Source organism: Anas platyrhynchos, chromosome 2, assembly GCF_047663525.1.
Source record: "Anas platyrhynchos isolate ZD024472 breed Pekin duck chromosome 2, IASCAAS_PekinDuck_T2T, whole genome shotgun sequence".
NCBI classification, from domain to species: domain Eukaryota; kingdom Metazoa; phylum Chordata; class Aves; order Anseriformes; family Anatidae; genus Anas; species Anas platyrhynchos.
This window is the reverse complement of record NC_092588.1, coordinates 55,683,871-55,711,641: the sequence shown is the minus strand read 5'-3', so window position 1 is coordinate 55,711,641 and position 27,771 is coordinate 55,683,871. Positions and strand designations below refer to the sequence as shown.

Here is a 27,771-nt window from a genome sequence, read left to right as displayed (position 1 = left end):
GACTGTGCAATGGACACAGGTTACCTAAAGAGGTTGTAGAGTCTTCTCCATCCTCGGAGATATTCAAAAGTGATGTTGGACATAGTCTTGGGTAAACAGCTCTTGGTGACCCTGCTTGAGCAGAGGGGTTGGATCAGACAACCTCCAGAGGTCATTTTCATATCTTAACCATTCCGTGATTTTATGATGTTGGAATTTGCTTAAAAGAGAAAAGACACTCCACTGTATTTCTCCCCTTTTTATTATTCTGATTTCTTCCAAAAATAGCATAACTATGTATTTTCAAATAAAACTTGATATAAGAAATCTAACAAAACTAGCTTTGATGCACAAAAATGAAGTTCAACGAAACATTTCAGCACTTCTAAATTGTCAGCATTTTTCAGCTAGTTTAAGACTCTTTTCTACTAGATATAGTACTTGTTTTACTTAATTTTAGTAGCAGCTACATCCCAGTGAAGGTTACAGGTGATCTTCCGGAAGATTTAAAAAATAATAAAAAATAATAATAATAATAATAATAAAAAATCAAGAATCAGAGGAAAGAGTATGACCCAATTACAGAAGGAAGGCTATACAACTACAAACTCAAATAACTTGAACGTTTAACAGGTATGTTCTTTCCTAGATTTATTACAGCTTTGCAAAAATACTTGTGTACCATCAACACTTTATGATTTAATCTGTATGTAAAATACAATAGCCATCAGCAGCAAAAAGCTACTGTTTGCCACAAAAGGGAGAGAAAAAGCTTGAAGAAAGTTACTCACACCCTCTCAGGAGTGGGTAGCTATAGGCATGTTAAAAGCAGAGCAAACGCCATGCCAAAAGTCCCTAAGCCAGCTCTAAGAGACTGACAGGCAGGAGGACAGTAGTGAGGTACTATTCTGTCTATTGGTATCATTAATTTGTATTCCCGAATAGAATCTTTGACTCTAATTTGGTAATTGTTATCCACATGCACAACTGCCCCTCCCATAGTAAAATTCTAGTATCCTAAATTGTCATACAGGTTCCATTTTAAGTTCATGATCCAATACTTGACCATGTTCTTAACACTAAGGACCGCAATAAGGTCCTCGTCACCAACAGCTCATCCTTCCACCAAGCTTATTTGGAATTTTATGAAACAAGTAACAAACATCCTAAGATCTGTCTAATAACTTTCAAGAGACATTAAAACTACCAAAAAGTCAGGAGAGTCTTTAATATAATAGAAAATGTTCAGTAATTTAAGTTCAGCAGCTGTTATTAACACATGGTCATACCTGGAAAAACAACAAAGACTCAAAACTGTAGTAATTCAGTTCTTTCAGAGCAGTTTTGTACAGAACAAACTTGTTTAATCATGAAAGCACCATGAACTGACACTACATATCAGCAAGCACAAAAACAAAGATTTAGGAAAAAAACCCTAGAACTTTATCATGTAAACTACACTTTGAATACCACTAAGGTAGATTTACACTGCAGGCTGGAGCACAGCACAGAGGTACTCAAACTGACTTGGGTATTATTTACCACTTAGCTCTGCATGCAATGTAGACATACCCTGTATGTCTGAATATATCTCATTATGAATTAACTGAGCTTTGCAGTACAACATTTAGGCCTTCATTCTGCATCACTGAAGCCAACAGTCATTTTCCATCAGCTTCAGAAAGTACAGGGTTAGGCTGGTAACCACAAACATACTTAGCTACTAACAAAACGTTTTTTTTTGTAACATGAAGTTGTGTCAAGTTCAAACGTGAGTTTTGAGAGCATGCAGATTGCTTACAAATCCTTAAAAAGACTGGTTCAGAATCTTTCTTATATATACACACACAAGTCCATCTGTCACAGACAGGCAATGTAACTCAGAATCATGAGCTTCCTCTCGTTTTTGGTAGTGTCCTGCACACTTCGGATAATTAAAAAATAAAAATAAAAAAATAGTTGCCACAATGGATTTCAGACCATTCCAACTTGTACATGGATATGATCTCTTCTTGCTGCATCCAGTATGTGAAGTTTCACAGTTGCTTCTCAAATGCAAATACCAAGTAAATACCTAGAAAAGAAAAAGAAGCACAAAGTTTCAGCTTCCTCTGCCACTCGCATAGGGGTTCAAAATTTAAACAGATTGACATCCTGCCCAAACAACTTGTTAACTGACTGCTGACACTGTAAGAACTGCCATGGTTTCCCCACAACTCTAGCATTCAATTCTAGCATAGTTTTAGATATATTTTCAAAATAGAGCTTCAAGTATGCAAAGAAGAAAATATTTTAAGTACTGTTGATACTACTGATGCAACACTGACTTCAATTAATGTAAATGCAACTCATATTACAGATAATTAACTCATTTTACAGATAATTAACATTCCCTGCTGCAAAAAAGTCACATGCAAGTGAGTTTAAAGAATCCTTTATACATGCAATTTTAACAGACAATAATGGGTCAAATAATCAACCTCACTTTCAATTTTTGCTCATTTAAAATATCATAGACAAATATTTAAAAATGCCAGATAGCATTTTCTCAATTACGGAACAGTATAATTCCAGAAGCGGATCTCATCAAGTCCCCATCAGTGCCCTGGGAAATGGTTATTCAGCATATAATCAAACCAACGTGGCTACGTCAGAAGTTCTTAAGCTTCACGACAGGTAAGTTAAATCACCTCAAAACCTTGAGTCCAAATAAACAGTTTTCCACTTAAACCTAACTTTTAACAAATATTCTAGCTACACTGCAAATCTTTCTATTCCTCAGCAATAAAGCAAAGTAAAATTTCGTGTAACGAGCAAGCTGCATTTATGTCCTAAACTATCAAAAACTCTGTACTCCAAGTCTCTCTAGAAAAAAAAATTTCAAAAGAGTACTTTGAAAATACAATCATTACTGAACTTCTGAAGGTATAAAGAGCCCCTCTCAATTAGATTCATAGATTACATAATACTTTTACACTGTTTGAATTAACCTTTACTTTAAAAACTAAACACTAAGTAAAGACTTTTTCATTCATTACTTAAACAGCATTTTGGTTTGTTTTTAGCCTACTAACACAACAAGTAAAATTGTCTGCAAAAATTCAAGTACTGGTTGGCCACTGTGACACATAAGTTAGTAACAACCTCTCTGGGAGAAGATTTTTACCAACAGAATTCTCAGTCCCTTTTATGTGAGGTTTACTAAATTCAACATTGAAAAAAGAAAAATAAGACAGCTGATGTCAAAAGTTTTCCATGAAACATGCTTACAGAATTCAAATGTATTTTAGAATATTGTATCCTTTTCCATGTCTGAGGCACAGACTTCCGTTCCCTCCACCTCTTTCATAAAACATTCAAATACCTCTTCACCATCCATGCTGTTTCTTTCTGAAACACGCTAACCGCTACAGGGAAAAAGTAAAGTCTGTCTTCCCAAAACTGACTTGTCTATTTTTTTGACGAATACATGGCCCAGTGAAGTTTGTTTTCTAGTTGACTAGTAACGGTATAATGTCCAAGTGTACGTTTTTGCTAGTATTAGAGGACTGACACTACCATCCTCTTTTCATACCTTCTAAGAAGACTTCCCCAAAATGTTTTTGGCCTGAAAGTTTGCATACTTGAAACTACTTAAATAAACAGAAGTTCAACCTATTTCATGCGTTTCCCCTCACTCAATTTCTTGAGCTGTGTGTACTATCCTGGCTATATACAGGCATTCCAATAACACATATAAAATACTGTTTTATGTAAAATTTACATTTTCCTCCTTAATTGACAGTCTATTTATTTCATACATTTCCCACAGCAGTCATTTAGTCAACACCAAGTTTTCTAAACAGTACTTACTTGTTGCTTCCCATTCAGATTTACTCAGGGTTCCCTAGAAGAGGACATAAAAAACAGTTTAAACAAAAAGATGAGGAAACAACAAATCACCGTTTTAACTCAGGATAAACAATCTTTCATGGACCAACTTCTAACCACCCACACTAGAGGGCTATTTAGGTCCTACTTAAGCATTACTGTAGACCACAGATATTTACAACTCCAGTAGCTAGAATGATGGGGAGCTGGGACACCTCAGGTAAAGGAAAACACCTAAATTACATTGGGCCACCAGTCTGCTGGGCTGGATGCCTCTGCAATGCAGGGACACACTGGGTTCACTACTGCATGTCGGTGTGACCTGACCTGGTTCAAGGAGCTCTTCTGCCCAAGCTGCCCAACATTTCATGCTGAAGCTGTGGAAAGGCCACAGGCCTGCCACCTTCCCCTGGGATATTGCCAGCCTCCACCTAACACCTCCCTCCAGACCATAAAAGCTCTACTCCAGAAGAGCAACTGAGCCCAGCTTGCATGCTATGGAAAATAATCCACCTGGGAGCCCCAGGAAGCTTACTCCTAGCCCACCTTACAGACGAAAGTACAGTAGCAGGAGCAGTGCTCAAGTAAACAGCTGCTGCCATTTACTCCACCTATTAAGAAGCATGAGGTAGCAAAGAACAAGCTCCCTTTCTGCTCTGCCTACTCCATCCTCTTCCAGTGTGCTCTCACTGAGGGCACGATTTAACCTGTATGCTACCCACTGACCAGTTCTGACCAAACGATTCATCTTTTATAAGGTCAGTAAAATGAATAAAGAGACTTGTTCAGGTGACATAGCACTTACACCCTTTCTCACACGTCTTCCCAGGCAACAACTATTTGCCAACTGTTAAGACTATCAGGCAAAAGAGGTCTTCAGTCTTATTCAGCCATTCTCATGTTCTTAAGGTTGTTTCTTAAAAGTGGCAACTTTCTTTTTGAAATTTTTAGATTTCAAATACAGAGGGAAAAGAAACCTGCTCTCTTGATGTAGGATTGTTATATATGAAGTAAATCCTCAATAATTCACTACATCCTCAATAATTCAGAACATGAACAGCAGGTAAGCCGATCATGAAAAATAAAAAAAATCCATGTGGAAAAATGTCAAGCTGACAGCCTCACACTACAAGCACCATAAAAAAGTTTAACGCCAGGTCTTAGTAACTGCACACCTTACTTAAACTACAAACTTTACTTAAACTACTTAGTCTCCAGTTTTGTTTCTCTTTTTAAAGAACCTGAACACACAAAAGACAGCCTACAGTTCAGACCAAAACAGCCAATACTCTGCACCAGGAACTGCTGAGCATGAGACAGTGAAATTATGCTTTTGCAAGGTTTCCATCCAGCCTGACTCCCCAAAGGCAGGTGCAGAAGCAAGCACACAGCTATATGCCACGCTGAACAGCCAGTCTGGCTACAGACAGGATAGGCAATGGCAGCAATTCCTGGGGGAACGGCAGATGTTGTCTGACCTCCTGCTCACTTCCCAGGAACGGTATTTGTGCAGGCTCCTGTCCGTCACACACCCAATGAGCTCTGAGACCAACAAAGAAGAATTAAAAGGTTGTGAGGGGACAAGCTGCCAGGAGCACTTTGCCCCTCAAGAACTGAAATTCAGAGGAATCATACACATGCATGGAGCGTGAGCAGACGTGGCGTTCAGGTGTCTGTCTGCTGTGTTAAACCCCAACATCATGCCACAAAAGGCAGCAAAATACACATCATCTCATCAAGGCTTCCACCCCAGTCTTACAAAACACTCACAGGAGCTACAGACCCTATCACACTCCCAGTACCACATAATGTAAACACAGAACTAGCCTAAAAAGTCCTGATCACAATATGGCTAATTCAGTATCTAACTGGAAAGACAGCAGAAATGGGGTCAAACAAAACTCCAACATTGTGAATGTCTTGCTAGGATTGTCAAAGAAAGAAACCTCATTTACAAAAATATGAGAAAGACAGGAAGATCAGAAAGGCAGCATGTCCTTTAGAAGACAAGACCAGAAGCAGCAAAAAGTATTTAATTGGACCACTGATCTAAAATCTACTATGATCTCCATAAAAGATGTTTCAATGTTCTTTTGTTTCTGAAATAAATCAAGCTGGCAAAGCCAGAGAACTGCAGAAAAATATATGACAGGCTATCAGACTAAATATTGTACAAGGTAACATTACTATCATAACAAAGAAAGGGTCTTTCCATTCCTGGATGTGAACAGAATATCGTATTTGATAAAACAAAGGAGAGAAATGTATGAATGCAGGTAGGACTGGTTCAGTTCTAGTAGCTCTGCTCCAAAAATGCAGGAAGGGCAGATTAAATAAAAACAACAGAACTTTACTAAAACTGGCTGTGAAATGAGCTGCATCTTCTTCACCCAAAAAGACAACAGAATAAACGTGTAATATTTTAAATACCTACAAGACTACAAAGAAAGTTTTCAACTCTCCTGTCTGAGGATTAAAAGAAGAAAACTAGAACTTTAAATGGATAGAGTGAAGATCCAGAATCAAAAGAAAATTCTTGAAATTCAAGATTCAAGATAGTTATGTTAGAACAGATGTCAAGAGGGGTGGCAAAACATCCTTTTCTTTCCACACCGTTGCAAATTTTTTAACAGCTAACAACTTAACTGAATTTAATTCTTTAAGCAAAGGTTATAAATTAACCTCCTTTTCTATGATTTCATGTACATGATGTCATGTACACGGAAACATAGGTGGCAATTCCATTGCAGTTGAAATGAAGAAGGTATGAAACATCTGCAAGATTATGGCCTCAACTTTAGACACTGTTTGCTGTAGTGAGGTGAGAAGGTACTTACCAATGGTAACTTTGCCTTGCCATCTTTGATAAACTCTTTTGCATGCTCATAATCATCAGGTTTATCAGAAGCAAGTCTGGAATCATCAGATGTGGAGTATGGCTAGCGAAAACACAAAAAAGAAGAACAAAATATTAATTAGGTAGTATGATACATTAATCACACTAGTCAAGGGTTTGTGACAACATGGCCCAAAACGGAGGTCAGTAATTATTAGGAGTATCTTAAAATTTGTATTTCTCATTTGAAGCACCTGTCTGGTCAGATCTGATATTTGCTACTTCCCAGAAAAATCTAATACACAGAATTTAAAAATTAAACTTTTATCTACTTACATGTCTGAAACAGGACAGACAGAATAAAATATAAAAATTATGCTCCATGTACAGCTCATTATGAACATGATATAGACATACCCTCTTTCAAAGCAGCAACTGAACAAGCCAGCAACTGTGAAGAGAACTACTGAGAACAGAGCAGCTATGCTATAGCAAGCAGAATGCTTAAAATGTCTGAATGACACACAGGAGCTATAAACAGAAGCATAGATCCAATTCTTCAAAACTAATATATACTTATTAAAGATCCCAGTTACTGCAAAATGGTCTGTACTCAACAGTGCTGTCCTCAGTTGTACGTAGCTACTAAGTAAGACAACTCTCACTTTTCTAAGATGGTATTTCACCATGCTGCTGGAAATATGAGCACCGTCCCTTTTTGAGTCAAGAAGGGCAGTAGAGTCCACTTGTAGCCCATGTCACTAAGCTTTATGTGTCACCACATACTCATCTAGATAGCTTTGTGCTGAAAAATTCTACCATTTGAGGCAAAACGGAAGCATATGTAACCACGATTAAAAACAAAGCCACAAAGATAGCATCGAAAAGCTCCTCTAAAGCTGCTGAAGTCATCCAAGATAACAGCTTAAGGATAAAAGGCAAAAACACCGGACAAAATCTAAGCCTGGTAACAGTTCAGTATCATTTTCTTTTATAGACACAGCTTTCCTTTATTCCTACAAAGATTACTTTCTGACTCTTAATCAGTAGTTTTTGAACAAAGATCCAGCTTTTAGCCCATCAGCTGTAGAAGAAATGGATTACAGTTCCCACTGCGTGATACCAGGCATGATTCTTGTATTTCTATGTAAAATAAGAAACAAATATTGACCACACCTGGTCAAATAACACCGATGTGTTTCTGCTTACTTCTTATTAAGAGTGAAAACTTGCTTCAAATTTGCAATTTTACCCACAGAAATAAATTGCTGTACTGGATGCAGACACAAAAGTCAGTGAGGAAGGAATGGTAGGAAGTACTCCAGGCACCAGAGCAGAAATGCCCTTTCAGCCTATGGAGAAGACCAAGGTGAAACAATTTGTCCCCCTGCAGACCATCGAGAGCCACATGAGGGCAGATATCCACCTGCAGATGGTGGAGGACCCCAGGCCAGAGCAAGTGGATAAGCCCTGAAGGAAGCTGCAGCCCATGTAGAGCTCGTGCTCCTGTCAGGAACTGCAGCCCATGGAGAGGAGCCCATGCTGGAGCAGTTTGTTCCTGAAGTACTGCACCCCACAGAATGGACCAGTGCTGGAGCAGCTCTTCAGGAACTGCAGTTTGTGGGAGGGACACACGCTGGAGCAGAGGAAAAGCATGAGGAAGAAGGAGCAGAGAGGAAAGGGGAAGAAGAGGCTGGGAAGAGGGAAGGCATTTTTAGTTTTGCCTTTGTTTACCAATTACCATCACAGGCAAAACAGACTTGACTTTAGGAAGATTATTTTAGTTTATTGACAATTAAGAAAATAACTAAGAGTTGTTTCTCACCATACTATCTCCCTGCCTTTATCTCAACCCATAAGCTTTTTTGTCTTATTTTCTCCCCTCAAGTCCTGCTGAGGAGGGCAAGTGAGAGCACTACTGGGTGGGCACCTGGCTGTCAGCTGATACTCATTTTCACAACCACAACCACATTTTCAGTAACAGAAGATTAATTCTTCTATTGGTAGCCCTTAGTAAACTGCACAATGTTCACAAGAGTAATTTCAGTTATTGCACAAATAATTAACAAGACGTAAAATACTATTTAAAAGAAAATAAGTTAACTCTGCATTTACCTCCAAGGCCTGCATTCTCCTTAACAGCATCTTATGCTCCTCATTCTTGACCTTTTCTTCATAGAATTCCCGAAACGTCATTTTGTAGACTAGCTTCATACCATGCTTCTTTGCCATTCTGTCAAAATAACGAGCTTGATTAGGGAAACAACAAAATTACTGTAGCTTTATTTTCAAAGAAACAATTTAAGCCACAGTGACATCTTATGGTATCCACTAGGATTACAATTGTTCTAAAATTTATCTTTCAGTAAACACATTTAGATAAAAAAAAAAAAAACCTGCATTACCACCACAAATTGTACTATTTTTTGAATTATGACAATAAAAATCTACACATAAGTGATTATAAACATTTCAACAAAAAAAAAAAAATATGTCTTCTCCTAGCACTCAAGTTAGTAATTATCATCTGCCACAGCAGCTATTATAGATATACTGAGGAATCCTCTTTCTACTAGATTTGGTGTCTTACATCTCAGTTATATGTTGACACTGTGGTCATACAACACTGAAGTTACAGGCATCAGTGGTAGAAGCTAACACTCTTCATAGAGAGACACAAATGAAGTGCGTGAAAATATACAGTTTTGAATGGAAAACTCTACATTGTTTTAAATTCATACTGAGTTTGAATGGCCGGGGTGGAGGATATGGAAATATTTGTCTGTACCTCAGAAGACAACAGGCTGGTAATGGTGTATCTGAATTCATGCAGAGGTAATAGTAAAATATACACTCAAGAGATTTACAGAAGGAAGAAGTTAGTCTTAGGAGAAAATCAATGAACATCCAAAAAAACATTGAATAAGATAAAAAAGAGGCACCAGAAAGAAGAGGATACACAAGAGGGCTTGCTGAAGCACTTAAGAAAGGTAGAATAAAACCCCAAAAAGTTAAGGTTAAAGAAGAAAAATTTGACAGCACTAGATGTATGCTTTCAGATGACATCAGACAGTGAAACTCCTATGCAAGATCTAGTGCAAGTCTTCACAGTTTCTGACCAGAGCACCTTCAACTGCGCACAATGGACATATACCACATTACAGTCTTCGACAAAAATGCAAGAAATGTCTTCATTTAGAGAGACAACAAAAAACAAGGAACTGCAACTGTAACAAGAAAGACAAAGTTTTCTGTTGCGCAATAAAACACTGCTCTCATTATAGACTGAATTGAAAATTTAACTTACTCTTCCAGTAATGGAAAATAAACCAAGAATTCAGGGACATCAACCACTTCTTCTAAGTGGAAATCATATTTGCAGCCAAACAAGGGATATTCTCCCTTCTTCTCAAATTTTACACTGTATACATCATTCCCAAATGAATTTGTTTCTGAAGCTTCTAGCCGTTTTCTACAAAAAGAGATATAAACAAACAGTAGTTGACAGACCCACTTTTCATTTTACAGAGTAAACAATACCTAAGAGACCTGAAACTGCTTCATCCCAGTATCACGGCATCCAGGATTCCCTGTACTTTGCCACACACTGAATCCATTAAGGCAATGAAAATGAAATGAAGCAAAGAGGCATGCTAAATTTTAAAGGTTTATCATTCCTCTACAATATGCCAAGGACCACACAGACCTAGAAAATTAACTTTTAGCCCAGGCACATTCTACAGGGACAAGACAAGCTTCCTGGAACTACCACAGCAAACTCTGACAGTTACTCTCCAGGCTGTGGATATTTTGCCACTATTTAAATCACTACCAAAGGTTTACTTATGAAGATCCATACACACTCCAGAAGAGCCATGGGTACAAGAGACAACAGTTCGTACAGATTGACCTGTTTGAGTCAAGTTCGTGAGAGAGATTTTCTGGACTAGAATCCAAAACTGTTGCAAAAACATTGATTTTGTTTACACGAATGTATCAGAGCACTGTAAGAACAACTATGACTTGACAATGCTTCACAGACTTTTGGAAGACTAGTAGGATAAAAAAGTACTTACACAAGCTCAAAGCTATTTGGAGTTGTGCCAATGAAATACCCTCCAGGAGAGAGATTCCCACAAGCGTTTTTAAGCATCATGTCAGCCTGCTCATATGTCTCAAATGAGTAATGGTAAACAAATTGACAGCTGCAAATGTCAAAGCGCATATCTGGATCATTGTATTTGGAAGACAGGAGATCCTGAAATGCATTAAAAAGAAAAAATATAAAGAAAACTTGTGGCAAAAGCTACATAAACAAGCATGAATCACATCTTCCAACAAAATACACTACTCCCACAATTCTTTGAAGTCTTTCCACATCCACTTCTTCACAAGTTCAACAAGAACAAGCTGAAAAGGTAAGAGTAGGAAAAAGCCCACAGCTACACTGAAAACTTGTGTTATCACAATGAAAAAAAAATAATTACTATGTCTAAAAATGAATTTCTTGTCATCAACTACATAACTACAACAAAAAAGCCAAAGCCCAAGGTTACAGTTAACCTAGAAGTTTCCAGAGATATTTTAGTGCTGAGGGCTTATAACCAGTCACAGATAAGCTGGAAACCACCAACATAATCAAAGGTATTTTCAGTTTACTAAGTAAACTGAAGGTAATGACAACTGTCTGTAATGACAACTGGCATTTCTTCTGCTAAGAAAATACCCATTAAATATATTACTGAGGGGGAGGAGTCATCATATTAAATACGGCAGCTAACAAGCCAGCCAAGTTGTATTTGCTTGTATTTTCATACATGCACATATGTAATGTAACTACACAGTCCCTTCCCCCTAATCCAGGTAACCAGTAACCCTAGGGATCTTGGAGCCCTTGAAATGCATCACGTTAAAGCTTAACACAGTTTGTCCCTGTACTCCAGCAGTTCCCAACTTTTTTTTTTCCCCAACTTTTCAGGCTTCTTTTTTACAATACCAGTAGCATCCACAAATAACACAGGAGCACATGCCCCAGGGCTCACAATACACATTCTTTACTTAATATTTCATACTTAGCAGTTCTGAGTTTCTCTTCTCTCCCAGACTCCCCACCCACCTACTCTCTTCCAGTCTGTAACAGTTCACACCACATTCTGTCAACGTTATGTATGAAGACAAAAACGGACACTTGGGATACCCATTGCAATTTTATCTGTTTGATATCTCTTAGGCCTTTTACAAAGAGAGACACGGGAAACCAGCATGCAGAGGTCCAGGGGAGGAACTAGGCCAGCTGGAAGAGGGAGATTTTGCATTACCCGTAACACAAAGAATAGAGATGAACTTTCAGGGAGATGAACTTTTGTGTGAGTGGACAGAGAGAACAGAATGTGCGACAGGAAGTACATGTGCACACAAGACCTAACTGCGATAATAATGTGAAAATATCCCTTACTTTACAGGCCAAGGCTGCCTCCTCTACTCCATGACTGTAATTTTGAGCAAAGAGAGATGACCCAGAAACATGCAACTGACTGTTCCTCAGTAAAAAAGGTGTGGCAACCAAGAATTCAAGCCACCAACCCTTCCTGCAAGTCTAGGTAGAACAGGTTCAGTCTTTCCACAAGTACACTGGAACCAGCTGGGCTCTGTCCCTCAGCCTGTGTCAGCAGGGCACTCTCAGTCTTCATTTCCATGGAGCGAAAGCAGTGCTGTGCACAAGACTGTTTCCTAAACCACAGCAATGTACTCCACATCACCTCCATGCCATCTAAAGCATCTGCACCATCACAGATATTTTGAAGATTAATATAATGGTAATTAAAATGCTACTAGAAAATACTGGAATAAGGAAAACTTATGTGTTAAATCACTAAGTGTCCCTTATTCATTCCACCATCAAAACACATTTGCCAAGACAGTTTTCAACATCCTGTACTGGATCCTAAAACTCCAGAAGTAAGTATTAATTCCCTTTCCCTCGTCAAATGAAAGAAACCAAAAGCATCACACTTATTACCTAAGAAAGGCATCCGAGCTTCAAAAATGTTACACTGTAAAGCAGTAATCAAATGCATTTAACTAAAGTTTATGCAACGTTTCAGTAACCTGTGCAGTTGATTCTCCTGATAGTACAACAACCTTGTCTTAAAAATATACAACATCCCCTAGATATTACAGCACTACCATCACCTCCTATATTTGCTTAACAAAAGAACGTAAAATCTCCAAAGTATTGTAAAATCTAAAAACTGTACCTTGGTACTATCTGCTTGTATAAATTCTGCATCAAAAATACGTTCATTATAGCGACATCGAGCTTTCATGTCTTCATATCGCTGCTTGCACTGTTGCACAGAAATATCAGCAATATCTACAGAGAGAGATAAAGAAAAAATGTAAAAAGAAAAAAGATGAATGTGTAAACTTCAGACAAGAAAACTGGAACAATTACTGGAGCACTGAAAACCCGTTAGGCCGTAAGTTGATCTACAGTTACACTCCGATGTGAAGTTTTATTTCCAACTTGTAGAGAAAGAATTTAGTTTTCAGAAAGCGTTTGAGATTATACTGTAACTCTTGAATATTTTCTGCCTTTACTTCAGACAAAAGTTGTAAACTGAGGATTTTAGAAAGCTGCCATCCTCATAAGTGCAAAAAAGCCTCCAAAAGTTCACGTAATAGATACAAAGTGATTGATATGAAGCGCTGTTAGCATTAAATGTCTAGCTTCAATTAGCTAAAAGAGTGCGGCTCTGAGGGGGTTTTCAAACAGTAATGAAAGCTCTTCATCTTCTTACAGATATACAAGATACTGAAATGCAATGATTTGTGATATACGCTCATGTTTCATCACAGGAATTTTCTTTTTAAGTCTATTACTCTCACAGGCATAGTTTCACTGAATAATGACAGTTTGGACGAATTTTAAAACTCTCAGAACAGTTAAAAATACTTCAGGAGATTAGACATGGGAGAAAAGACATAAAATACATGATGTCAGTCTTTTCCCCCATGTCTTTACCCTAAGACCATCTGTGATAATATGGTATTTCTTTACTGCTACTAGCTTTTATTTATGAGTTGAACTGAGAGCTCATTACACAGAGTATTAAAGGTTCTGATATTTATGCTGACAATCAAATATATGTCTTCAGGTTAAAAGACCTGAAAAAAAGCCTCTTTGACAGAAGGTGTCTCACTGCACTCTTGGGCACACTAACAAAAAAGGAAACAGTACAAGACTAGAGGTGTGGCTTTTCCCCCCATAACACTGTTATACTTTCCCTGGAAAGTTACTGTATCTTCTTACCAGTACAGACAATTTTTTTAATTCTGCCTTTTTTCCATTTCAGTAAGTCTCCACCTTTGCCACATCCCAGATCCAGAACAGTTATGTCACTCTTTTTCCGTCGTACCCGGTCTATAAATTCACCTAGAAAAACATGAGAGAGAATGCTTACACAGGTCCCTGTAATTCGCTTTTATTATACAAGATCCATAGAGGACTGAAACAGTTTAAGGACTTTAAAACATCTAAGAACTTACTCTGCCTATAAGTCTTGTTAACTTTAAAGACGTCTCTTTTTCTAGAAACCACTAGTGATGAAAGCAACAACCATAAATTCTAAAGATTTCTGAAAAGGTAATTAATATTTTCTGTATTTGACGTGCTTTGCCTGTGACTGGAGCACGGCACTGTTTCCCTAACAGACAAAGGCAAAACTGCTCCTGCTAAACAACCGCCCCACGTGTGAGGAGGGAACAGGGCTCCCTTTCATTACCATTAAAATGAAGGCAGATGTTATTTTTAAGTATGCAAAAGCCAGAAGATTAAAAGCCAATTAAATATACCAGCCACAACTTTTTCTTGCAGTCACATTACAAGCACGCGTGATGTTCTCCTCTCAGCCTTTCCTAGGCCTTGCAATAACACTAGCTATGTATTTGCTGTATTTTTACACAACATAAAACAAATTTTGTTTTCTTTTCCATCTCCACTCTGTCTAGATTATTCTTGAGCTGACTGATGTTGGCATATTAGGCAAAACATATCAATGTGCTAGCCACTTCTCTTCACAGTAAGAGAGACAAAATATGTTTTGATACAACTGCTGCAACACCATGCTAATGAAATGGATCACGACTGAAAGGCTGGAACACAGGTTTCAGTAACAGCTTTATATAAACCTAAATATTGCTTTTAACTGTGCTAGTAAAACACAACAAAAAGCAGTATGCTATATATATGTATATATGTATACCTCACTCTCCATGAATTTGTGGTATTCTACCGACAATTATTTTCTTTGTTTGAAGACAGGAAGGTTTTGGTTTGGAATTAATTTGTAGCCTTCTATAAGAAGCTGCTGCTTTTTTAAAAAATACTTTCTCTAGTTTTTCATCTTTTTAAACTACCATGTGTAATAAAGAAAATATCTTGTTTTACACGTTCAAGTTTTCTGCAGAATTGCTTCATATAGACCTAAGAACAGACTACTTTGAAAATAGTTTAGAAATTGTTTGAGATAGATTTAAATAACACAAAGAACTCAATCTATCAAGAACAGATTCTTTATGATTCAGAGTTGTCCCTTTCTCTTTTAAAACAGCATGAAGAAAAACGATTTCCAGTACGAACTTATTCCAGTTTTCAGGTCAATTGATCTTTAAAACTTTAGCATTTATTTCCCACTCTAACAATATAAGACACCACTGTAAGGATTCAAAATAAAATTATAGATAAAAACAGACATTTTAATAGGCTTGAAAATCTTACTGTGTTAAAGGACAAAGTTCAATAATCAACATCAGAGAGCAGTAAAGGCACATTTTGAAACAAAGATAAGTTACATTTTATTAAAGGCTATGCAATCAATTAAGGAAACTTACCAATGAGGACACTCTTTGTCCAATTATTGAAGTTTCTGAGGTAGAATATGCGACTCTGGCTGCGTTTTTCCAATCCAACCTCTTGAAGCTCATTATAATGTGCAGCTACAGCTTGCCCGTGACCTGGCTCACTCTGTAGAAATGAGGGGAAGAAGAGACTAAAGCAGAAAATTCTTCGTGTTATTTTCTCATTTAATCAAGAGATGTGTCCACTTAACAGATTTAAGAAAGGAAACAAGCTACACTGGTCACCATCATTATGGGGAAATGTTTTTGTATATGTATCTGCCCTGAAACTGACATCAGTGCTTCAATCATGGGAGAGTCAACTGCCTCAAAAATTTAATTCCATTTTCAGTTGTCCCACATAACTTCTGCTGGATGATGCCCAGCATCTTTGCTTGAGTTTTCTCAAAGAATCAGTTTCATTCCCTTTAAATCAGGGACTGAAAAGGAGGATGTTCCTTCTCTCCAAGCATTATTTCATGTTTAAGGTTCTTAGAAAATCCTGGTTCAGAAATTTCATTGTTTGCTGTTAACAGAAGTGTATAAACTGCCGATTTATCCAAAATGCTGACTAGCTGTTTTTGTGCAAAGCTGTCAGTGGTAACTCCCAGAGCTTTGAACAAACCAGGGTAAGGGAAAGAATAGTGATTTGATGACAGTATCCCATTTAATATTTATCAGCAGGCCATAGAAATGCCTGTTTTAGCCTTGAATGTAATTAGTGCAAAATAGGAAGTCCCATATGATACTGAAAAGTACTATGTAACTAGTTATTACGCTCCTAACATCTCTTAACCTTGAGAACAATCTCCAGTAGCACATAAAAAAGTTATAAATAAAACACATAGTAACTGAACACAGAGAACCAACACAAATTCTGCAAGACAAAAGCATCTAACAGTACAACCAAGACTGAAGGATTCTCAGTCAGCGCCCACAAACATACCACAAAATGCCAGCCACCATGAATTTACATTGCAATTAAAAGCAATTCCAATAGTAATCCACTAAAAAAGTCAATGCCCAGACACCTTATTATTGAAATACCAGTTGCTCAAGAAGATCTGACTTTAATATGGTACGTTTGTTCTTCAACGTTTTGTATAATTTTGGTAACCTTGAGCACATACACAGCCTTACTTGTCTGGAATAGCTATAACCCCATCATCTGTTCATTACCACACTCAGCTGACTGCGACTAACAAATATTTTGACCCTTTCTAGTCTTTTTCAGGGTAAGCACAGATGGTCCCCTGCCAGCCACTGACTTAAACTAGAGAGGCTGGCTTTGACAAGCGAGGGAGACACCTTCATACAACCCATTAAAGCACGCCAGCTGCTGCAACCACTGTTAGCCATCAGATGTAGCATCTAGATTGCTGGCAGCTGCTTTCAGCCTGATCTGAAAGAGTCGAACCTCTTTATACCCTCAGGCTGTGCAGTAACAGCACGTTCCTTGTCCTTCTGAACCTGACCCTGAAATACTTTAGCGAAGAGATGAAGTAGATGAGGTGATGGGTTAGTAGTGTTTCTGCCACGACAAAGGGTATTAATTTTTCCAGACTGATGAGTAACGTCTATACATGAACACAGAAACAAAGCATTAGGTCAAAAACATTTTCAAATTATACACAGGAATCCCAAAATACCAAAATCAATTGGGTCAGAACCACAACACCAGCTTCTATAGGCACATATAGGACAAGGGGCAGTGTTTTACAAAGCACCGCTTTCCCCTACCGCCCCCCCCATTAACAGGAGGCACGTTTCCAGCAGCCCCTCGCTACTCACCGATTTTTTGGGCGGCTCGCCCCCCTGCTCCTCCGCCTTCCTCTTCGCCCCGCCGCCCTCCTGCTGCTCGCCAACTCCGGGGCGCGCTGTGCCGGGGCTGCCGCCCTCCTCCGCGTCTCCACGGGGCTGCTCCCCGTCCTTCGCGCCCTCCTCCGCCGCCGCGCCCAGATCGGCCATCCCTTCCTTTCCTTTCCTTTCCGCGGGGGCAGCGCCCTCAGGGCCGGCCGCTCACACCAGGAAGCTGCGGGCAACGGGAGCCCCCCGGGGGCCGTTGGCGCCTGGCGGCCGCCATTTTGAAAGGCAGCGCCCGGGGGCAACGGCGCCTCCGCGAGGCCCCGCCCCCTAATTACCATAACCACGCCCCCTATTACCATAACCACGCCCCTAATCATCATAACCACGCCCATCCCGCCGTGACCACGCCCCCCCTGCCCGCCGCCCCCCCCGCCCCCCCCGCCGCCGGCCCGTTGCCGTCGCCCCGCTCCCTCCCCCCCCTCCCCTCCGCCTCCGCCGCCGCCGCGCCGCGGGCCAGGAGTGCGGAGGCGGCGCGGCGCTCACCCCGCCGGGCGCTCCGCCATCCCGCTTGCGGAAACGGCTCCCTCCGCCGCGGCGTCACGTCCGGGGAACAACGGGGCGCTGCGCATGCGCGCGTGAGTCCGGCGGAGCAGGGACGGGACTACGACTCCCAGCAGGCCGCGCGCGGCGGGCAGGGCCGCCGCGCCTGCGCAGTGGCCCCGCCGCCGGCGCTCAAGGTGATGGTGGGGACGGGCGGCGCTGCACGTTGCCCTGGCGCGCGCGCTGGGGGGGGGCGGGCGGCGCGCGGGCGGGGAGCGGCGCGCGCGCGGCTGGGGCCGTTGGTGGCCGTTGGCGGCCGTTGGTCAACCGCCGCCTCAGGAGGAGGAGGAGCGGCGGCGGCCCGGCCGTGAGGTACCGCTCGGTGCGGGTGGCGGACCCCGGGTGTGGGCGCCTCACGGGGTGCGGGCAGGGAGGGAGGGAAGGAGGGAGGCAGGGCCCGGCCGCTGGGGGCGGGGGGAGGCGGCAGCCCCGAGGGTGCAGTGGTGGGGCCCCAGCCGGCCGCAGCGCAGCTCCTGGCGGTCGGAGCTGTGTTTACGTGCTGGGCTCCAGCCCTTCTTCAGCCTTTTCTGGTTACGCGTTGTGTTTGGGCTTGCTCTGGGGGCTCGGGATCCCCAGGAGGCACTGGGACCCTTCTGGCAGCCCTGCCTGGATTCGTGGGTCTTGTTGGTAATCCCCTTCTGGTAATCAACCCTGAGAGTGACCAATTTTAAATCAAGTGTGGATGTGTGTCAGGTAACGCAGCCTACAGGTTTCACCGCCTTTATGCCCGCTTGCAAAGTGCCTTCAGCAAGCTGGCCCAGGGGAGGAAGCAACAGTTCAGACAGCAGCACACAAAGTGCCCCAGAAGCCAGCAGCAAACCTAGTTCATTAGCAGACTGCAAGTAACAGTGCTCCTCAGCTCATCTAAGCCCCAAGAGGCTTCTACTGTTACAAGTATAAACTTAATGATTCGCCAAAGTTCTGCTGCTTGAGGGAGAGATGGGGAGCAAGTTCCAAATTTGGAATCTGAGTTGCCGCCTGTGCGCTAGGTTATTTGACTTGCAGCTGCTTCTGCGTGGGAAATGTATGTACAGAGGATAATGTGTCCCCACCATCCATCTCCTGTGGTGCTGACAGCAGGTGTTTATCTCCTTTTGCTGTTCAAAGGCTGCTTGAGGTAGAAGGGGTGTGAGTGGCCTCTGCGGCAGCGCTGTGGAATTGCACTGGCTGCTGGAGAAGCGTTGCCATCAGGGAGAAGAAAAATCATTGGATGGTTTGGGTAGGTGGATATCAGATGGCCTGCACATGGCAAAAACCGAGTAGGCAAATTCACACTCCGAGCATGTAAGGAATGTAAGATAAAAAGATTTGTCTAGTGCGACTTTCTGCACATCTACTTCACAGACTGTAGCAGCTGATAAGAAAAGATTTTATCAGTTTTTTGTATTTAGAAGGATCTGTGTAATTCTGCTGTTGTAGGTGATCTCCAGACAAGCCAACCCAGCTCTGTGTATGTGCTCATAGGCATCACTAAGGACTGAATCGGTCTGTTTTTGTAAGGCAGGGAGTTACTGGTGTCCCCTTATCTCAGATAACAGGCCTCAGCTTGCATCTCAACACGTTTTTTGGACCTCTGTGGAGTTCTGACTTCAACATTGGCTTTAAAGATAAGGGTGCAACTAATACAATGGCAAAAGCAGAAAGTACTGATTTTAAAAAATGACTGTAAAACTGGTAGTTGAATCCGTAACATTCCTTGCAATCAGTTTTGCAGCTTGGGAATAAGATCCAACATAATTAATGTTGGTACTGATACGCTCTAAACCCAAATTGTTGAAGCTGAACATACTTTGAAAATTAGGCACTGAAGCAAATCCAATGCTAGCGAGATTTCAGGAGTAAAAATAGAATAAAACCACTGAAAGAACTGAGGCTTGGACCTAACACATGATTGAAATCTTCAGGGACAGAAGGAACACTTAAGAACTTGGTAGGGTGTGGCAGTTTTTGTTGGTGAAATTTCAAAACAAGGCTTACGTTCAATATTTTCCGGCACAGTGAGAAGAAAACTGGAAACCAGGCTTTTTGCTGAACCACCCTCTGTCTTCTTAGGAAGGTTCTTGGAAAGATTGGTGCAAAAGATAAAGTGGCATGAAATAGTGATCTGACCCTTTAAGAAAATGATTAAGGGTCATTTAAATGGAGTTTTATTTTAAGAATACAATCATAAATGTAGTTTTATTGATTTTTTTAACTGAAGTATAACTTTCTGTTCTCGACAGAGTTTTATTACACTAAGGACAGGGGCGTAAAAAAAATCTTGGTTTTGGGGGGTAAGCTATCATGATCTAAAATTTTAAAATGAAGAAGAAAACTGTTGTAACCTAAGCAGTATTCCTTTTTTACTTACTTATTTTTTAATGTTGTCATGCTACACCATCCATCTGACTCCAGTCAAGGAATCTACCAGAGGTACTCTGTAGCCTTTTAGGAATCCCTGGCCATGAGGTCAATCCTTGATCTAGAGTGTTTGAACCAATCAGAATACCTATCAGTATACCAAGGGAAAATCCTTGCGCTATGCTGCGATGGTACCTTCCCAAATTCAGCTGATCTTGAAGATAACAATACATTGAGTGCAACAAGCTCTGTTCTTACTAAGTCGAATATATTGCTTCAAACAGTTGGGACAATTGTGGTTTAATGAGGTCTTAGTAAATCAGAGTGGTGGATCTAATTTTGTCCGTCCTCCAACCTTTTTTCTGTCTCAGTAAGTAAGCAGTTAAGGACAATTAATTTCTCCTTTAACACACAGGGTTTGTGTGGTAGAATATCACCCTGCTTGGTGTTGAGACACTTCTGTAGCACAAATGGTAATGATCTCAGTTCTCATGGACTTTGTGTTTCCTCTGAGCCTCTCAAATCTTTTCCACCCAAGTGTCTTCTGCCACTCAGTTCTCCTTGCATCACCTTCAAACTAGGTACAGATTGTACAATTCAACAAAAAATGACATTTATGTTTCAAGACATGACGCTACTCCTTCTAAACAAAGATATCTCAATGGTAAAACTAGGTCTTGTTCCATTTGCACGCATCAGAAAATGAAAGTGCCAGTTAGCTGGGCTGCAAATTTGAATCCCAGGGCTCTGCTATTTGATCTTGTCCAAAAACTGACCTTGGCCATGTGTAGCAGTTGTTACATAAACAAAACAAGAAGTTGCATGGCTGTGATCCTCTGCAGTTCTCCAAAACTCAAACAGCCTGTCCTTGCAAAGTGGGATGGGTGAAGAAATTAAGGCTATACAGTCAAATGCTCGTGAACAAATCATTAAACACAACAGCAGGTTTTCAGAAACATGGATTTTGTTGATTCTTAATAAAAATGTGTGAGTGGCTTTACAGCAGTTCAGTAAGTTTCTGCCCAAAGTGACTGATGGAACTGTTGAATAGAGCGTGAAGACGCTTATATTTTAACTCTGATGGTAGTGCTTAGCCCCAGCATGTGTCAGCTGGTTAACTGCTTGCTGTTAGTATTTTGTGGATTTCAAAGCTGATTTGCGGATGTTAAAATCAGATGACATCTCTTTCTCCTACTGTCTTGAGCTGTGCCTTCTGAAGGAGGGATATTTCTGTACTGAAACACTAGCCTTGGGCCTTGTTGGTCCCATCTCATAAAATACAGTGTGCTTTCACAGGTTGTGATCCTAGGATTCTTCTCTTGCTGCTGTATGTAAAGCATTCCAAGATAGATATCTTTGGTGACGTGCATCTTACTTTGATCTGGTCGTAAAGATGAGAGTGGGCGATACAGGCCTGCCTGGGAAAATTAACTTGCTTGCTATTACTTCCCTTGAATGACACATTAGCAAATTTACTTAGGATATCTTCCAAAAATATTTTAATCCTGTCATGAATATTTACAGAGAACTCATAAAAATGAAAGTACAGAGAACTCATAAATATACACTTTATTCTGCTGTGTCAGTAGGTTTACAGCTCTGCTTAGCTTGTGCTGCCCCAGTTTCTAATTAACAAGGCATGTGAAGGTATTGGACAACAGAAGTAGGTATGTCATGGGATAGAGCTACTTTAATTTTTAGCATGATTTCCTCAGAAATGGAGCATATGCGCAGGAATTAGGGAAGAATGAACAGGCAGGTAACAGTAACTAGCTTTGAGAGAGTGGCAGCACTCAGAAATAGTAAGCTTTGAGATGCTTTATGAAAGTAGGTGATGTGATACTTCTGAAAAATGGCTACAACTTAAATTCAGTCTTTAACAACCACAAACTTTTGTCACAACCTTAACCTTGGGACAAAACTCCCTGGGAATTCAGTTTTCCATACGTCTGGCTTATAAATTCTCTCTGTCAGAAGGACAGAGATCGGACTGTACATCCATGTTTCTTTCTTGCCTCAAAGTATTGCAGCAGCCCCCAGAAGGACAGAGCAAGTTGTGTTCTGTAGCTAATGAGGAGTGATTTAAAAGAGGTGTTTTAGATACAGCGTATTCTGGCTGGAAGGTCTTTTCAACTGTGTTTTCTTTCCTGAGCAACAGTAGTCCTTGTCAATAAAGAATTTGTGAATTCACAGAGCTCCACGATGCGGCTTTTCTATTAACTGTCCAGCACTTAGGGAGGTATCTCATGGTTTGCCTTCTACTGCTAGGCTCTGTCCACTGTGTCTTCCTGAGATGTTTTGACCTGTGGTTGATTGTGAAATTCAGGCGTTTGTGTAGATGACACTGAGGAGTAGGTCCTGAAGACCATGTTTGCTTTAAAATAGATCTCTAGGCCTGTTGGTAGAACGTGGTCTTCTCACAATGGATGTGTTCTTACCATTTAAATTGCCTTGTCTAAAAAGTTGGAAAATTAAAACAATCAAGTTACTTTTTTTTGTTTTTTTTTTGCTGTGGTTAATGATGTAATTTATGTTAACATCTGAAATTCTATACTCCTGGTTTATAAGTTTCATTTCTAAATTTAAAGGTTGGTGAAAAAATGATTTCCTAATTTTAACAATGACATTACTACTACCTGCCTTTCCCTTCCCACACAGCAGGCAGTGAATGTTCATCCCTTAATAATGTTGTTTCCTTAGGACTCGTGTCCTGGCAGTGGGTGAAAGTTTGGTGTTACATGGGCAAGGGTGAAGTCAGGAAAAAAAAAAAAAAAAAGACTAGCTGATGGAAAGACTCCTCCTGGTATGCAGGGGACCATCTGAATCTTTTTGTGGTGCTGTTTAGTAAACAGAAAGGAACTCTGCCAGAGGTTGGTAGCTTCTTCTGAGGACACCAAGGGCACTTCCTCGGGCAGAGCAAGGAACTTGGCTTCTGATACTGAAGTCCCATCAGAGCTCCTTGTGGTGTGAAGTCACCGCTCTGTGAGTTTGATGCTCTTTCAGACACTTTCGGATGGTGCGGTTTTGCTGATTGCATGGCCAGCAACATTATCGATCCTGCCCTCTAAGCAAAAGATGCTGCTAAAGGCAAATAAATTATATCCACTCAGCCATCAAAACTCTATTAAAAGTACTACTACTACTCGTAAGGACAGGTCGTGCTTGTTTGTAGAGATGTAGGGAACAGCATTTACCAAAAATTAGATGACGAATGTGGTTTTGAACATCTGTCTGTTTAGTAAATGTTATGATCAGCCTCTTCACGCGTAATTTTTCAAGGTTTTCTGATTGATACTACCCATATGGAGAAGTTTGAATCCACAACAGAGAATTCAACGCTTGGAATATTTAGAAAAGATTTGTACTGGAAGCAAATGTCTGCCAACAGTAATTCTGCTGAAAGATGATCGTTCGGTGTTTTTTGCTGGGAAAAAAGTGACAGCTTTTTCAGTGTTTGAAAATGTGAAATTTAGTGAAAGAATAAAAGAAAACCTTGAACCTAATGTTTCTTTGCACTGTGGATTGATTCTGTTGGTATTGAAGTTCTGTTGGTGGTTGGAGGACAAGAGGATTGGTTTGGGGTATTTTGCTTTTGTTTTGGGGATGTTTTACATATGTTCCTGTGTTGTTTCTAATTGTAAGGCTTTTCCTTGAGCATGCTCTCTGGAAGTCTTTACTCACTTGCTTTTCCTTGAGCATGCTCTCTGGAAGTCTTTACTCACTTTTAGTGAATTTGATGGGGGATGCTGTTTTCATTGAGTTCTGATGTTTTATATGTAGGTTATGTTAGCTAACATTTAACTTACAACAAAATTAAATAACAATTTAATTACAGCTGGTACTGTTGACTACAGTCTGGTTACAGAGGGAAGGGACACAGAGCAGTGAGGTGAGAGACCTGTGAAGACCTGAGGTGGCAAAAATGGTATTTATCAAGACCAGAAAGGGGGGGAGGTTTTGGTAGTCACAATGCAGGATGAGAGAGATGGTTGAGTCACCATCCCTGGAGGTCTTTAAAAATGTTTAGATTATGGTTTAGTGGAGGACTTTTTAGTATTAGGTCAAAGGTTGGGCTAGGTGATCTTGGAGGTCTCTTCCAACCTAGATGATTCTGTGAAACTGCCCTAATGTGAGGCTCACTTATGGGAATTATCTTTTGCAGACCTCTTAGAAACTTCCCATTGCTGAGCACACCTACCCCACACACCTCCATGCGATGGCCCTCTGGTTGAAAACCCTGTGAAAGAAAACCACCAGTGTTTTGAGGGGAACAAACTAATGATACGCTGAAAGATTTTAGGATGAAAGGGGCTACTAGGGGTTGCTTGGGAAACTTGTTACATTGGAGTGAAATAAGAATGAGAGAGAAATAGATCTGATTTTGGTTGTTCGCTTAAAGTGAAAGGTCATGCATGGAAGGCAAAAGAATAAGCAGACAGATATGATCTCTGTGTTGAGCTAAAGTGAGGTTTTCAGCCTTTTTAGCATAGATGTATGTACCTGGTTTTAAGTTTAGTTACCTTCTAAGAATGTAACTTCCTAACTTGCTTATTACAGATGTGTCTGTAGAGTAACAAATGGACTGTGCTAAAAAGCTCAAATCAGATAGCACTTCAGAAGGCTGGTTTGTCTTCTGTTTTCGTTTTTATATCCAGAAACAACATAGGAAATGATCAAGCAGATTCACACTTGTTGGAAGGAACCAGAGTAGGGAGACCTTTTGTAGTATTAGTACAAGAGCTGTACTTTTTGGAAAAATTCAGTAGAGGGCAGAGTGAAACTTAAGAATGAAGGAACCCGGCCTAGATGCTCAGCACTGCAGAGCTGCAAAGTTCTGAACGGGGGAAATTCTCAGCTCTGAACGGAGTTCAGAGCTGAAACATAGAATAGCTCCAGATATTAAAACAGTTCTGAAGAGCAGAAAGCACTGCACACAACTGAATACTTGTCTAAAAGAATTGGGGAGAGAACATTCACGCTTTTATGTTATGCTCAACTGTGTGCAAGCTTGAGATCCGATGCTTTTCAGCGTACAGGAGAAGAGGGATACCGCTGTCACATTGATGGGGTGCAGATCAGCTGTTAAGCCTCCTGTTTAGCATTCCAGTTCTGTAATTCAGCACAGACACTGCATTAGGTTCTCCTGCTTTATTTCCGTTCTGAATCCAGTGTTCAGAATTTATATAGAAAGGTCTACAAGAACTTCTATTCTGCCTAAAAGCTGTTTTTATTGTGCTTACCAAGACTTAAAGCATCTGAACACGTTAGCAGTGGAGATTGCCATGTATTTAGGCATCTTATGTCAAAGGGTTTATTCTACTTTCTTGACCAAAGTTACTGAAAACATTACTAAGTTTAAGCAAGAACTGCAGTAGTTTAGATAAAAATGAAGGTTAAAAAATTGCGCTTACATTAGTATTGAACTGTAGTAATATGATAAGTGTAAAATATACCGCTTAGCATTTAATAAGTAATGATACAGAGATCAGCCCATTCCGCCTCCATCATGCCTAACTTACTAGAGCAATTCGTCTGTAAGATTACCCTTGTATTGTGTTTTGATGTGATGACTTTCAGCAAGATTTTAATAAATTTCAGCATGACTCGGTTTGCATTGCTCCCTTTGGCCTAAAACACAAACGTTCAATTTTTCAGGCAGCTCTGAGTGATGGGCAGGATGAGGCAGCTAGTGATGCCCAAACTTCAAATTACAGCCAAGTATCTTAGGTTTGAATGAATAACAGATTGTATTAAGGATACTGCAGAAGTAGTAAAAGCGGAAATATGAATTTTAAATGCTTATTCATATTCTCTTGAAGTACTTATGCAAAGAATAAAAACTCCCAATATGCTGCCATTTCCCATCCATGGATAGTGAGCGCATGCTATGCTGAAGCATTTCAGTTATTATGAGGTTTATAGCTACATTTTATGTCGTGTTTAGAAAAAACAATGATGCTTTACATATATTGCACTATTGCTACAACGGTTTCAAAATGAGTCCCCAGCTTTTTTAGGCAACATTTTAAGTTCAGTAGTTTTTTTTTTTTTTTTTTTTTTTTCCTTCTTGATTTATTAACGTAATGTTTGGCAATGTGCTTTTTAAAATGTTGTCAATAAATTGTTGAACAATTTAAACGTGAAACAAGTCTTTTTTTATTATATTGCTTATATTTTTTATTCAATATAAAGGTTTTCTTATTAACCTGGCTGTTTGCGTGGGATCTCTGTGCATTTACTTTTTACGCAATCTAAAAGGTGAACTGGAAAGGATTTCTGAGAATGTGGTTTGTGTCCTTTCCAAATTCTGCTATATATACAACACAGACCTCAAAGTTTCCTTGATTTTTGCACTAAAATTGACAGGAATGTAAATTAATTTTCTGGTTTCAGAGAATGGTGCCTGGGGAGTGGAAAAAGCTCATGGATTTTCAGTGGGAACTCTCCAGTGGTATAATTAATGTTCTGTTTTCAAACGCTAACAGAATAAGTGCTTTAAATTCGTCCATATTTACATATTGTGTCCAGAGTGTTTCTTGTGGAACTGGGAAAATAAACCAGGCTAGTCTACTTACATTATGCCCTCAATTCCCCCAGATGTTTTCTGACCTCTTTTACAAAAGAGAACTTAGATGGCAAAAGGTTCAGTCTTACATCCACCCCATTTTCACATTTTATTTTCACTGGTAGCTCAAAACTTTTTAATTATGAAAGGGTAACTATTTTTATACAAACTATCCTAATGAAAGTTTCATCCAACGTTCTCTCTGACATAACTTCCCTTTCCAAGAGCAGATATCCCCAGCACTCTTTGCTGTACCTGTGTTGGCCTGCTTGTTACTTCTGCATTTTCCAATGATCCTTGAACCTTTTTTGCTTAAAATGTTAGCACATTGCTAAAACCACCGATTCAGGGTAGTCATACAGCCCAGCTCTGTGCCGCCAAAAGATCCTGAGCTTCTGTTCAGGATCCTGTTGTCCTCAGGAGTAAAAGCAAGTCTAATCTCTACTTTCTAGTAACCACTGACTGTGTTTCCAAGACTTAGCAGCGCAAATACAAGAGACAGGATGCTCCTGTAGCACATCAGATTTGTGTGAAAGCTGTTCTAAATTACAACAGTATAAAAGTTTCCCAAACAAAGCCTCTGGCACTGTGATGAGGAGCTGAACTGTACTTTTACTCAGGAGGCCACCAGAGCACTCCCTTATGTCAGAGGGCTTGTTAATAACCTGTCATGAGGCAGACGTGCCTTCAGAAACTCAGTGGATGTCCAAGAATCCCAACCAGGAGTGTGTCCTGAACAGCCAAGATCTCTTCAGCTCGGTTTACAGCCAGCTGGAGATGCTGCTAAATAGCTGGCCAGAACATGACAGCACTGCAGAGGAGACCTTATCCAAGAAGTGTTTATAGATTATTTCATAGCTTGTCCTGCTAGCGTCTA

General features: G+C 40.2%; 2 protein-coding genes across 4 annotated transcripts in view; one reads left to right on the top strand and one right to left on the bottom strand.

Annotated features, from left to right (window-relative positions):
• Window positions 1–223: 223 nt before the first annotated feature.
• On the bottom strand, window positions 224–18,071 carry RNMT (RNA guanine-7 methyltransferase). Its single transcript, XM_038174396.2, has 11 exons — window positions 17,933–18,071; window positions 17,375–17,615; window positions 15,578–15,710; window positions 13,998–14,120; window positions 12,943–13,058; window positions 10,762–10,943; window positions 9,993–10,157; window positions 8,801–8,918; window positions 6,687–6,788; window positions 3,832–3,865; window positions 224–2,053 (listed from the first exon to the last, which is right to left on the bottom strand). The coding sequence occupies exons 2-11, from the start codon at window positions 17,549–17,551 to the stop codon at window positions 2,016–2,018; spliced, it is 1,188 nt and encodes a 395-aa protein (XP_038030324.1). The 5' UTR covers window positions 17,552–17,615; window positions 17,933–18,071; the 3' UTR covers window positions 224–2,015.
• FAM210A (family with sequence similarity 210 member A) overlaps window positions 17,986–27,771 on the top strand; it is a 30,528-nt gene continuing 20,742 nt past the window's right edge. For 2 of the 3 annotated variants that reach the window (XR_011807598.1, XM_027451926.3), the window contains exon 1: window positions 18,147–18,301. The gene's annotated coding sequence lies outside the window, so the exon portion shown is untranslated. Of the gene's footprint in view, window positions 18,127–18,146; window positions 18,302–27,771 lie in introns of those variants that run through there. The other variant, XR_011807599.1, reaches the window with a different exon arrangement.